The sequence below is a fragment of the Phaseolus vulgaris genome, chromosome 1 (genome assembly GCF_051622355.1).
Source record: "Phaseolus vulgaris cultivar YP4 chromosome 1, ASM5162235v1, whole genome shotgun sequence".
NCBI lineage: Eukaryota > Viridiplantae > Streptophyta > Magnoliopsida > Fabales > Fabaceae > Phaseolus > Phaseolus vulgaris.
In genome coordinates, this window is record NC_143498.1 from 4,388,321 (window position 1) to 4,400,823 (window position 12,503).

General features: G+C 31.4%; 2 protein-coding genes across 3 annotated transcripts; one reads left to right on the forward strand and one right to left on the reverse strand.

Moving 5' to 3' along the window:
• The first annotated feature begins 18 nt into the window (after positions 1–18).
• On the forward strand, positions 19–4,754 carry ELF3 (hydroxyproline-rich glycoprotein family protein). 2 transcript variants are annotated; one of them, XM_068619825.2, is made up of 4 exons: positions 19–562; positions 1,072–1,937; positions 3,245–3,296; positions 3,432–4,754. In XM_068619825.2, the coding sequence occupies exons 1-4, from the start codon at positions 344–346 to the stop codon at positions 4,434–4,436; spliced, it is 2,142 nt and encodes a 713-aa protein (XP_068475926.1). In that variant the 5' UTR covers positions 19–343; the 3' UTR covers positions 4,437–4,754. The 2 variants fall into 2 exon arrangements, 1 of the variants encoding a protein (XP_068475926.1); XR_016518552.1 differs by having other exon boundaries at positions 48–562; positions 2,535–3,296.
• Positions 4,755–5,530: 776 nt separating this feature from the next.
• LOC137815406 (protein neprosin) lies at positions 5,531–11,327 on the reverse strand. Its single transcript, XM_068618547.2, has 7 exons — positions 11,169–11,327; positions 10,300–10,386; positions 9,904–10,221; positions 9,003–9,164; positions 7,493–7,546; positions 6,347–6,493; positions 5,531–5,968 (listed from the first exon to the last, which is right to left on the reverse strand). The coding sequence occupies exons 1-7, from the start codon at positions 11,325–11,327 to the stop codon at positions 5,591–5,593; spliced, it is 1,305 nt and encodes a 434-aa protein (XP_068474648.2). The 3' UTR covers positions 5,531–5,590.
• Positions 11,328–12,503: the final 1,176 nt, after the last annotated feature.

The window sequence follows — 12,503 nt, forward strand, 5'->3', positions numbered from 1 at the left end:
TAGTAAATGACAGTAACTAGATAAGGGGAAAGAAGAAAGAAGAGAACAATCTAGGCAAGAAAATCTAAACAAGTGTAGAGATATGCTATAGTGGGGCCCACAAGAACGCACTTTTTTCCTCTTCTATTTCTCTCTTTCGATTACCTCGGAGCCATGTCTGAGGAGAATCCCTAACTCATCTCTTCGGTTTTTCTTCCGTACTTTTGCTTTCTGATCACACTTCGTTACCCCATCAATCTTTCCCCATCTGGGTTCTTCTTAGATTTCGATTCAGATTTTTCCTTCTCCTTTTCTCGTTGCGTGTGCCAATTGGGATAAGAAAAAGACGAGATTTTGGGATAGGATGAAGAGAGGGAACGAGGATGAGAAGGTGGCAGGGCCAATGTTCCCGAGGCTGCATGTAAATGATGCAGAGAAAGGAGGGCCAAGAGCACCTCCGAGGAACAAGATGGCCCTCTATGAACAGCTCAGTGTTCCATCTCAGAGGTTCAATCCACGCCTTCTGCCACTCAAACCAAATTCATCTTCTAACTTAGTTGCTCCACCAGTTTCCTCAACCCAGGTGAGGATTGGCTTTTGGGTATCTGTTCTTCATTCAATTTTGTTTTTTTTTTTTTTAAGTTGGAAAATGTTTTTGCTGTTGTGGGTTAGTTGCTTAACTTGCTCTTAGCTTGAGATAATTGGGAAAATCGCAAGTCTAACTTCAATTAGAGAGAAAGCCTTAAAATAGTATGTAATTAGGGGTAGCCTTCGTCTCATAGCATAACTCAGTTTTGCAGGATTGGGTTAGGTCAAATCTCAAATTCTAAGATATTATGAGAGTCTATTTTAATAATTATTGTTGGGTTTTATCAGATTGAGTTAGGCTTAAACTTTTTATTATGACATGTCTAGGAGTTTCTTTGTTTTAGGATAAGATTTGAAACGAATTGTGTTGGTTTGGTTGATATGCCTTGGAGTTTGTTGTTTTCGTATGAGATTTGAAACAAATAAGCCAATGATTTAAGCTGTTTGGTGAAGGTTTGCAAATGACTGTGTATGTTTCTAATACGAATCAATATATATATTCAGGGGAATGGGCATGAGAGAAGTTATGCCTACCCAGTTCGTTTGCCTTCGCAAATACCTGCTCATCGAGCAGAAAGTTATATTTCTCGCCAATCTGATGGATCGAGATCAAACACTTCATCGGTGCAACTAGAACGGAGAAAGAGAGCAGATGAAGATGATGTTCATGCATACATTTGCTCGAGGATTGGTCACTCTAATGATAAAACGATGAAGAGTTTCAATGGGGAAAAAATCACTCCTTTGGGTGCTAGGAATTTTTGCTCAGTTTCAGTGCAAGATGATGGTGAAAGAGGTCCAACACTATTTGGTTCCCTTCCTGTTGACATGAGAAAACATGTGAGGAGTGGGAATGAGGCGCATCCACATGTAAGCTCAAGTAGACAGCAACAGAAAATGTCTGTCAAAAACAAATCAAGTGGAGAAGTTATTGACAGTCTAGTGATGCAAGCCAAGGTGATTCCAAATCAAGAGGATCAAGATTGTTCTGTGCCAAGTTTAAGCAGGTCACATCAGGATGGTGCTTGTCTACAACAGGAGTGTGTGGCTGGGCCCCAATCCAATGACGTTGAACATAGAAATGGTCTCCTTAGCTCTACAAGGGATATGGATAATGGAAATGCTCTTGTACCAAAAAGCTGTTTTTATTCAGCAGCAAACCAAACCTGTCCAGTTGAGGCTACCGGTGATGTTGAATATCATGATATTGGTACTGAAGGTCCAATGCAGAAGGGAATTTTTGATGAAATTGGTGATGTCTCCAAGATCTCCACGGTAACAAATTTATCAAGTCAGGTAGTTTCTCCTGATGATGTTGTTGGGATATTAGGTCAAAAACGTTTCTGGAAAGCAAGGCGAAAAATTGCCAAGTAAGTGATGTTGATGATTAGCAGCAGGTTTTTTCTGTGGTGTGGTGATTCCAAACTTTAATTATTTCCTTGTGAAATTCCTTTCTGATTTATGATAAGTGGCTTTTTGACATGTTTCATCTGGGCTGTATTTGTGATTTTTGAAGTTTTGTGTATATTATAAAGTTACCATATTGTCATGAAAAAAAGTCAACTTGTTTCTATGTGCAGGAGAATAGAATAAAACCCTGAGTTTGATTTGTCTTCTGATTTGGTTATTCATATTTTGATCCCTTTCATATTGTTTCATGCATATTTAATTTGGATACATAAGGCTTGGTTTCTAAAATGTGTTGAACCTTTTCCCTATTGCCACTCGGTGAAGGTATTTTTCCTTTCTCTAATATCTAAAAGCGTAGAACTGCACTGGTTTGGTTTATGATTTGTATTCTATTCTAGGTAAATAACCTGTATATTTATATTTCCTTCAAGGAGTTGCTAATGTGGCTTTTGAGAAAGAAAATCTGATCATCTTGGGGTCCCTTCTAAATTGGTTTTTTGCATGTTCAAAGTCCTTAATAATTTTTTAATGGTGGATCCTGGATCGTCTTACAACAGGGTGGTGAGCAGTCTTAAAATATTGTACTGTGTTGAAGGGTTACCCTTGTGACCGGCTGACAGCGGATCACTTCACTCTTTGGATATATTCCTTTCTTGGTTTCCTCTTACTTGGTTCTCCATGTGACCACTTGGGTGAGTTTGCTTACAATACTGCTTACCCTTGCTGCACTGAAGGACCTGGGCTAAGAAGGGGACTGAGAAATGCAGGATGATGCCACAGAGTACAGGGACAATTGGAGAGTATATGATGATGGGATGAGTTGTTAATAGATGTTATACTTATAACAAGGGGAACATTTTTCTTTTTGTCTTCTCCTATTTCTCAGTGTCTTAATTTTCCGTGTTCAAGGAGGGAGATTTAGCTTTGGTAACCATATAATAGTTTCTATGCATAGGATATCTTTTATATGATTTGATAAATGTATGCCTAGAAAAGAAGGTGATTATGTAACATTGCACGCTTTAAGCTTCCTGGTTGAGTGTAGTCTTTATTGTGAACCAGAAACAACTAGAGTACATAACTATTTCATATGAATTATATAATATGTTTTTCTGCAATGAGCTATATTCTTATTTTCCCTGTATGATATTTTACTTGGCTCCTTGAAAGTAAGAAAGTGTGTAAATACTTTTACTTTAGAGGAGCTTTTACCTTTTGGATGAGTATTGTGTAATTTTTTTGATTGAACTCCCATTCCTCTCTACAGTCAACAGAGAGTGTTTGCTGTCCAAGTGTTTGAATTGCACAGACTGATTAAGGTAAAGTTGATCTCTTCTGCTAGCCCAAAATGTCAAGTGTTAACTTTAATTGCAAGTACTTGCACACAGACATGGAGATTCACCCTTCAAGTCTGTTCATACACAATCACACATTAATTCTTTTTATTTAAACAGGTCCAACAGCTGATTGCTTCATCCCCAAATGTTTTGATTGAAGATGGTGCTTTCTTGGGAAAATTTCCTCTGGAGGGGTCTACTCCTAAAACCATTTCATTGCAAGTTGTCGTTGAACCCCAACAACAAAATCCTAAGCGGAAAAACAACTCAGAAAAGCCGAACCATAAAACAGAATGTTCTGCTGAGAATGCAGTTGAGAAGAAAACCTCATTTTCGTCCCCAAAAAATGGTAGCCACCTCACAAATCACTCCCCCTTTTCAGGAATTCCACACCAGACAGATGTAGCTTCTGATAATGGAACAAGTCCCTGGAGTTTCAATCAGTCACCTCAACATCAGTGGTTAATTCCTATCATGTCTCCTTCCGAAGGGCTTATCTACAAGCCATATCCCAGGCCTGCATTTACCGGAATGATGCCTGCAGGATGCGGCGGGCCACTCGGACAAGCACCTCTTGGTGCTACTTTCATGAATCCTGCTTATCAATTCCCAGCTTCTCATCAAGTAGTTGGGGTTTCACCCTTTGTTTCTCCTGCCAACCACACCTACTTCTCCCCCTATGGCATGCCAGTAGTGAATCAAGCAGCATCAGGGTCAGCTGCTGAACATGTGAACCAGTTTGCTACGCAAGGTTCCCATGGTCAAAATGGTCATTCATCAGTGGAAGGAGCCAACTTTAACACTCACCATAACCAAAGCTCATCTAACTTGCCAGTTCAGAGGAGTGGAGCCATGTCACATGTCAAGAAACTTCAGGTGTCTAAGGAGAGACAATTACAAGGGAGCACAGCAAGCACTGCTAGTGAAACACCACAGCGAATCAAAGCACGGAACATTACTGAAGGAAGTGATGCACATTCTCTTTCTCTTCACTCTGTTGATGCCAGACAGCAAACACAAGTCATCAAAGTCGTTCCACATAACGGGAAATCTGCAACAGAATCAGCTGCTAGAATTTTCCAATCCATTCAAGAAGAGAGAAAACAGCATGATTTAGTCTAGTCATGTATATGGACATGGAACTACTGGGCCTGTGTTTGGTTGTGTTCTGCTTCAGAATGTGAAAATCAAAAGCTATATGTTGAAAGTGAAAATGAGACGTGTGTGTTGTCTAAATGTAGCAGAAAACAAGCTTTGAGACGAGTTTGTACAGTGCATCAAGTTCTGTACTTTGTTGTTGTTTGATTATAAGTATCTTGCTACTTTATTCTACTTTTTCCTGTTGTTTTTGTTCTTGTTACAGCATATTCGTTTGTAGATATTGTTGTAACTATATGGAATGTTAAAAATAATCAAATGTAATACTAGTGGATGTTGTCACCCTCTGCACTACATTTTCATTTTACTCATTGAATCTGAGTTTTGACCCTTATGGGTTCACATTAGATTGGAATGTGGAAACTAGTGTTTGCCACAGTCTTTTGGAGTTACAAAGTATTTACAACCAGCTATGTGTTACTGCAAAAATGGATAGAGAAATAGTGATGTATGTAAGTTTGAAAATATCAGGACTAGTTGAAGATAGAATGGTATTTTTTAATTGGTTAAATTGTAATATTGGTATTTTTTTAATTTTTGAACCCCGATTTTGGTCCTTATATATGTATATTTTTTTTTTGCAATTCTAGCTATCACATTATAGAAAATATATAATTTTGGTTGAATTCTTAATTTTGTTTATATTTTTTTATTTCGGTTCAATTAAATTGCTATCACTTTAGTTTTTAAAAGTAATATTTTTAAAAAATACAAATATGAGTAATTAAGATAGGTTGCTGAAGATCACTTCTATTGAAGATAAAAATATTTTCTAATATATAAATAAAATAAATTTTAATTAATTTGATTTAATAAAATTGAGTTAAATTTAAAATCTATTTTCTTAACGAGAGATAAATATTTAAAGATGAATTATTTTGGATAAAAACTAACGATAATACATTCTTACGTGTAAAATTAAAACGTTAATATCTCATCATTATTAAATTTATTTAAATGATAAATTTCTTATTATATATTTTTCATGAGTTATTAGCAAATTTCTAAACTAATATTATTACTTTTTAACTTTAAAAATTAGGTAAAAAAAAGTCACCAAAATATTCACTCAATTTCCTTCTTCTATTTCCTACTAAAATGTAAGTTGTAGAAGCTTGTTAAGGGCACTTTGGATTTCTACCAGGACCCCCATAGTAGAATTGAGGATCATCAATATAATCTGACATTAACCAAACATCATAGCAATTATATTCATCAGAATAATCAGTGACCCATTCTGGGATTTTCAAGAATTCAGAATTGTCATGAATTCTCATTCTTGTTATTGCAGATGAAAAATCCAAAACTGTGGCAAATTGGCCATTGCCCATTTGTGTTGCTGTGTGAGGAGTGTGTCCAATGCTTGAACTGTAAACTTCACCACCCCACTCCACAGACTGTGCATTGTAACATATTGTTTCAAACAACTCAGGTGGCCAATAACCTATGTTCGTCTTCTCACCATATTGCACCCACCAATTGTTGGTATATGGATCCTAATGCAAATCAAAAATGCCAAAAGAAAAAAAATAAGTTACAAAAGAGTTCATCTTTCATCTTTTAGCAATCATAAGGAATTCAAATGTGAAATTAAGAGTTCAAATTAGGTGAAGATGAGTCAAATAATACTTGTGTTCCATTTACTGCTAGAACTAATGTTCTTTTAATGCTTCGTAATAGGTTAAACTTGTTTTAATTACTGTGGACAAATCAGGTTTAAGATTTCTCACATCTTACGTGAAGGAAATGCATCTGATAAGCTTGCTAACTTCGGATTTATTCATAAAGAATAATTTCAATGGTATAATATATTTTTATTTAGTATTTTTTTTAGAGTTTTTTATTAATATATATAAAAGAAAGATGTGAGTGACCTTATATATGTAAATTGTTATTGTGTATGGAAGGCCACCAGGAATTGAGATTGGATATATTGCAGCACCCAAGGCAATTTCATTGTTGGTTTGGATAAACCCAGGACAAGTTAGATCAAAGCAACCCGTTTTCTTTGAACCATCAGCCTGCAAAAAGTGGTGTTTAAAAATTACTAGGCCCAAAATACTATAATAAAATGACAATTGCTTTCTGTACCCACATATTTGAACATGCACCTAGTATCTTATGTGAAATAATAAAAATATTCTTTATAGTTTTTAAATAATAGGGGTGTGGATCAAAATATATTCTTGATATTTCATAATACATTTCTGATTTGAATTTTAGAACACTTAATTTTGAAATCCATTTTTCGTAATACGTTTTTGGAATTTCTTTTTCAAAATCTCTTTTCTAGAATATGTTTCTGAATTTTGTTTTTCAGAATAATATTTTGGTTTTAGAATTCTATTCTAGAATTTAATTTTCGAAACACAAAAATCTATTTTGTATTTCTTTTTCTTAAATGCATTTTTTTAATTCTGGATTTTCAATTTCGGGATAAAGACAATTTTAAAAATTTGAAAGTTGATTAGGCGTAGGAAGCAATTGCTAAACAAATAAGTAAAAATAAATAAATAAATTTAAATATTAATTTAAATATATTCTGTCTCTTTAGTTGACTTTTTGTAATATTTTATTTGTTTTTTTTCATCTAAAATTGAAAATATTTTTTTAACTCTATGATTTTTTATCGGCAAACTCTATGATAATTCACTAAATATTTATAGGTTAACTAAAAGTCAAGTCATCATTCTAAATGATATCTCACTCAAAGTTTACTTCATGTCTACATGATACAATGTCAATAGATAACATCATTAAAAAAACTCAAGATTTATAAAATACTACTTTAAAACTGATGTTAAATATGAAAATTAATGATTTTAAACTTTAAAAAAAAATCAAGAAAAAAAACAATTATTTCAAAATTTACTAAATTAATTTGTTTTATAGGAACTAAAATTAAAGCTTACTCATTTTACAGAGATTAACAAATTTAAATATAATGCAACACACTTATTATCTAAATCAAGACTTAGTAATTCACAATTTTTTTAGGGTTGATGCAATTGCAAACTTACCGTCCAGTATACAAATAACCGAGTTTGTCTATCTCCATACACACTGGGATTCACCTGGTGCAAGTTTATTGTATAAAGAGAGAATGAAAACAAATTTTAAACACTTAAACATGTTAAACCATATATAATTTCAGGTGTTCAAGCATGAAAAACTACAAAGAATTTAGAAAATAAAAGAGTAAGTTACAATTACATGAAGTTTATTTAAGTTTATGTCCATCACAATTTTTTTTATCCTCACACTATCTTCATTTAATTGTTCAAAATTATATATATATATATATTTAAATTAAATAAATCAATTTATGTATTACTACTTTTATAATTTTTTTAAAATATGTGGCATCGTGTATGACTTTTTTTTATCCAAGATAATTTTTTTGCAATGGACATATTTAAAAAATAATAATTTGTGTTTCAAAATGAAATTTTAAAATAAATAAATGGATTTTTAAAAACAAAATACCCTTTTTAATATACAATAATAAAGATGTAATGTAGTTGAAAGTGATTTTCCTAATAAAAAAACTTGAGTAGTCTTTAAATATACATTTGTGTAATTTATTCAAAACCTACTTATTTTTATAAATTTCTAATTATGTTTTTTTTTCTCATGAGATAAATATTTTTAGTCCATAAACTTAAAAGAAAACCTTAAATTTTGCATGTATCTAAATATTAGATTTGAGCAACTAAAATAATTTACAAAATACTCATTTTAATCTCTCGAATTTCATGCCAAGGACTAAAACTTTTTTTTTTCAATTTTGAAAGACTAAAAATAATTCTCTTAAAATTTGGAGAACAAAAACCAGAAAATATTCTAAATTTCAGAGATTAAAAACATATCTAAGTATTTATTTTTTTAAAAAAATCCTCCTTTTGTAAAGTTGTCAATCATATATTTTCAAAAAAAAATTGTTGTGAACTAAAAAAAGAAAAAGAAGAAACAAGAAGGCTGGTATACCACTACAAGAAAATGATGAAATAGAAACCATTTTTTAGAGACCAAAATAATTAGTTGCAATAGTAACTAAATTAGAGACCATTTTGGAAACTAAAACAAAAATTGGTTTCTAAATTAGTTTCTATTATTTTCTATTATTGTTAAATAGTTTCTAAATTGGTCTCTAATTAGCAACCAAGGTTTTAGAGACTAAATTTAGAAACTAAATAATTGGTAGATAAAACATTGGTTGCTAATTAGATACCAATTTAGAAACTATTTAACAATAATAGAAAATAATAGAAACTAATTTAGAAACCAATTTTTGATTTAGTTTCTAAAATTGTCTCTAATTTAGTTACTATTGCAACTAATTATTTTGGTTTTTAAAAATTAGTTTCTATTTCATCATTTTCTTGTAGTGTACAGTATGAACAGTATTTTACACTTAAAAAACAAATTTAAGTTGGAGGGCTTTGCTCATGCAAAAGTGGTAGAATAAGTTAGGTTTTTGAAGTAACAAAGATGCATAAAAAGAGAAAAGTAAGTAGAAAGTGTTCTTACTGCCCATCCAGATTGAACACACTCAAAGTCATTGTATGAGCCTGTTAGAAGAGCCACTTGAGTAGTGCTGTATTCATCATCCTTTTCAACATAAGGGTTGCACACTCTCAGGTCTGCTTTTCCTCCCAAGTAACGATACCCAACTGTGAACAATATTGCCTTCTGTTTCACATACATGTAATCCCAAATCAACACACCAAACACTTTCTTCTTTCAACTACAACAATATCATGCTTCAAAAACTATGAATTTACACATCTATAACAAGAGTATATCGAAGATGAGACGTCAACTAGAGATAAAAAATTTTATAGTATACAGGTGAATATAAACTTCACTTTCTAAATCAATTTGGTAAGACTGACTTTTACTCAAAGTATAGTTCTTAAGATGGTATCAAACTCATTTAAAACATATATTAAAGAGTTTGTTGATCTTATCATATTAATCATGTCGTAATAGAGTGCCAACTTTTGCACTCTAACACATTACTATTAATTGGTGTACGAAATTTTATCATGATTTCATTTTTGGAGAATGATTCATGAAACTTTAATGTATATATATTTAGAAAGAGAAAAAAATAGTAGGATTTATAGGATATATGATGTGTTAAGAGGAGAGAAATAAGGATTATGAAATAAAGCTATATAAATATCATAGTCCTACATTTCATTACAAGACCACTACTCTCTATAATAACAAAATGTGTGTTAAAGGGTATCTAGAAGTGTTTTTGGACTTGTGAAATGAATTTTGTTTAATAAGAATGAATAGAGGCATTTTATTACTTAACTATGTGAGTAAAGGAGACAGAAAAAAACAAACAAAAAATACTATTTTTCAACTGATATAAGACTTTTGTTGTATTCAGAAGTGCAATTAGTGTAACAAAACTTACAGAGTGGTTTTTAAGTTGAACAAAGGAATCAAGATTCTTATTCACTTGGCCATTTTGATGGTGATAGAAGCTTGGCTTCTTCCTTCCATAGTCTTCAACTGAATGAGCCTTGAGTAGCTCTCTTTTTCTTATTCTTCTAACAGGTATTGTTGCCTCTGGACATTTTCCACTTTTCTGCCACACTTGTGAAGTCACAGTGAGAGATAACTCTTCACCCCTTTGATTCATCATTTTGCCATTCCTTGAATGGTTTTTGTTTCTAGCAGTTCTTGTCCCTACTGGTATGTCTTCTTTTGCTGAATTATAAGTGGGAGCCATCTGGTGTATGCAAGTTAGCTACATCATATAGAACACAAAAATCATGGTGAGATAAACAAAGAATCAAATGTGACTCACTTGGATTTTGTGACCCTTCAATGCAGGATGATCAAAGGCTGGTTGCTTATTGATGTCAATGCAATCAATCACATCCCCATCTTCACTCTACAAACATGAAAAAAATGGTGTTATGATAAATCAAGACTTAATTATGTGTTTAGTCTTTAAAATTTGGAACTCATTTGGTGTTCATCTGCTAAATCTAAGAAAAGAATACATCATCAACCTTAGATTTATTACTTAGGGACTAAAAACTATTTTAATGAAATGTGTCAGTCAGTCAAATTCAGTACTTAAAAATCAAAAACTTTTCTCTAATCTATAAGATTAAAAACATAAACAAACTTTAACTTTGTATAAAAATAACCAATCACACACTGCAACAACTTAGAAAACAAATGTGTCAGTCAGTCAAATTCAGTACTTAAAGATCAGAAACTTTTCTCTAATCTATAAGATTAAAAACATAAACAAACTTTAACTTTGTATAAAAATAACCAATCACACACTGCCACAACTTAGAAAACATGATCTCACTAAAAACTGTATAAGATTCTCTGTTATATATCTGATTTCTGATTGTTTTTCATTGATCAAATGCTGGTAAATTACAGGACTATCAGGTGTTTAACAACATTAAAAAGAAGTACCCAATGCATTGTAAGTGATCCCACATCGATTAGAAATAATAGTATTTTTATAGTATTTAAAAACTTTACCTTAGCCACTTTGTGTAAGGTTGAGTTAAACTTAAAGTTCACTTCTTAATATGGTATCAAAGTCATTTTTCGAGTTTATTCTAACAACTCAAAAATATATAGTTTCACACACGAGACATTTCATAGTATATAAGTGAGTATAAAGATGATTTATATAGAGTTAATTACCACGATAGTTTTCAAGGAATATCTTCTAAGATGCTTTAATTTTCTTTCAACTTCCAAAATCTTGTGTCTTGATAAAGAACCACCATGGACTGTGATTAACAGCCCCAAGAGAATGAAGATTATGGATCTCATGGCAGAAAAGTGCAACACCTTTCCCATTCAGAATTCAATTAACAATGACTGAAATTGAAGACAAAGATACACATTGAAGACATGCAATTTATTGGTGATATGGGGTCATGAATTATAGACATTAATTGCTTAACTATAAGTTAGCTAGTGATGTCTGCATGAGTTACCCTCTGTGTCATTCAACTTATGTTTACATCATGAATTCATCATTGACATGCAAATGCATGTTTCATTTACCCAACCAAAGAAAATAAAGGTTTGAGTTTTTTCTGTTGAATCTAAAATTAATGTTCATATCTGTGGATCCTTTGGTGTTAAGAAATTTCAAAAAATTGATTTTGAAAAGAATTGTTTGCACAATTCAACAGTTCTTATATTTTAATTTTTAAATACTAGACCTGTTAGGAATTATGATGCTAGAATAGAAGTTTTAACAATCTCTTTGGTACATGCAAAATATGCTGGAAATGGATGAGTAAAAAGGGGGAGAGAAATACGTAGGAAAAAAGTTCAAATAATGCATAGATTACGTAATTTCTGTTTTGACATATGTATTAATAAAAGGAAAAAAAATGCATTTTAGCTTCACCTTTTAATATTCCTCTCCCATTTTTAATAAGAATGAATAGGAAGATTTTAATTTCATCCATTTTCTCTTATTCATAATTTATTACATGAGTAGGATCTTAAAAAAAATAATTTTAAAAAACAGTTTTAGCTGAAATATTTGGTATTGTCGTGACTACGAGGATTCAAAAGAATGTACAAATTCACACTTCAAATCAATTTCATAGGTTTAATAATGAATGAAGGGTACCCAAAAAGATTTACTTTTATTGAAATGATTTTTTTTAATTTTTAGATTTTTAATTATGAATGAAGGGTACCCGAAAAGATTTGGACCTGTACTCAATTTTTATGTAAAGTGATAAAAATATATTTATTTATAGAGAAATATGAATAAAAATATATTATAAACTTTTTTTTTATTTCTGTAACACTTTTCTTATTTTTGGAATCAGTTTTTCATAATACATTTCTAAAAATTTTTATTTGGAATTTAATTTTTGTATTCTAAAATTGTTTAATTACTTTTTCCATGAAATTTTGATTTTCCAATTCTATTTTAAAATTCCATTTCATAAACATAAAAATTTATTCTAGATTTACTTTTATGAAATGAAATTTTTTTAATTTCGGATT

Coding starts and splice junctions, on each gene's coding strand:
- ELF3 (XM_068619825.2), top strand. CDS start 344: ATGAAGAGAGGGAACGAGGATGAGAAGGTGGCAGGGCCAATGTTCCCG. Junction 563..1,071: donor CACCAGTTTCCTCAACCCAG/GTGAGGATTGGC, acceptor ATATATATTCAG/GGGAATGGGCATGAGAGAAG. Junction 3,297..3,431: donor AATTGCACAGACTGATTAAG/GTAAAGTTGATC, acceptor TTATTTAAACAG/GTCCAACAGCTGATTGCTTC.
- LOC137815406 (XM_068618547.2), bottom strand. CDS start 11,327: ATGGGAAAGGTGTTGCACTTTTCTGCCATGAGATCCATAATCTTCATT. Junction 9,165..9,903: donor TTCAACTTAAAAACCACTCT/GTAAGTTTTGTT, acceptor TATGTGAAACAG/AAGGCAATATTGTTCACAGT. Junction 7,547..9,002: donor GTGTTCAATCTGGATGGGCA/GTAAGAACACTT, acceptor AACTTGCACCAG/GTGAATCCCAGTGTGTATGG.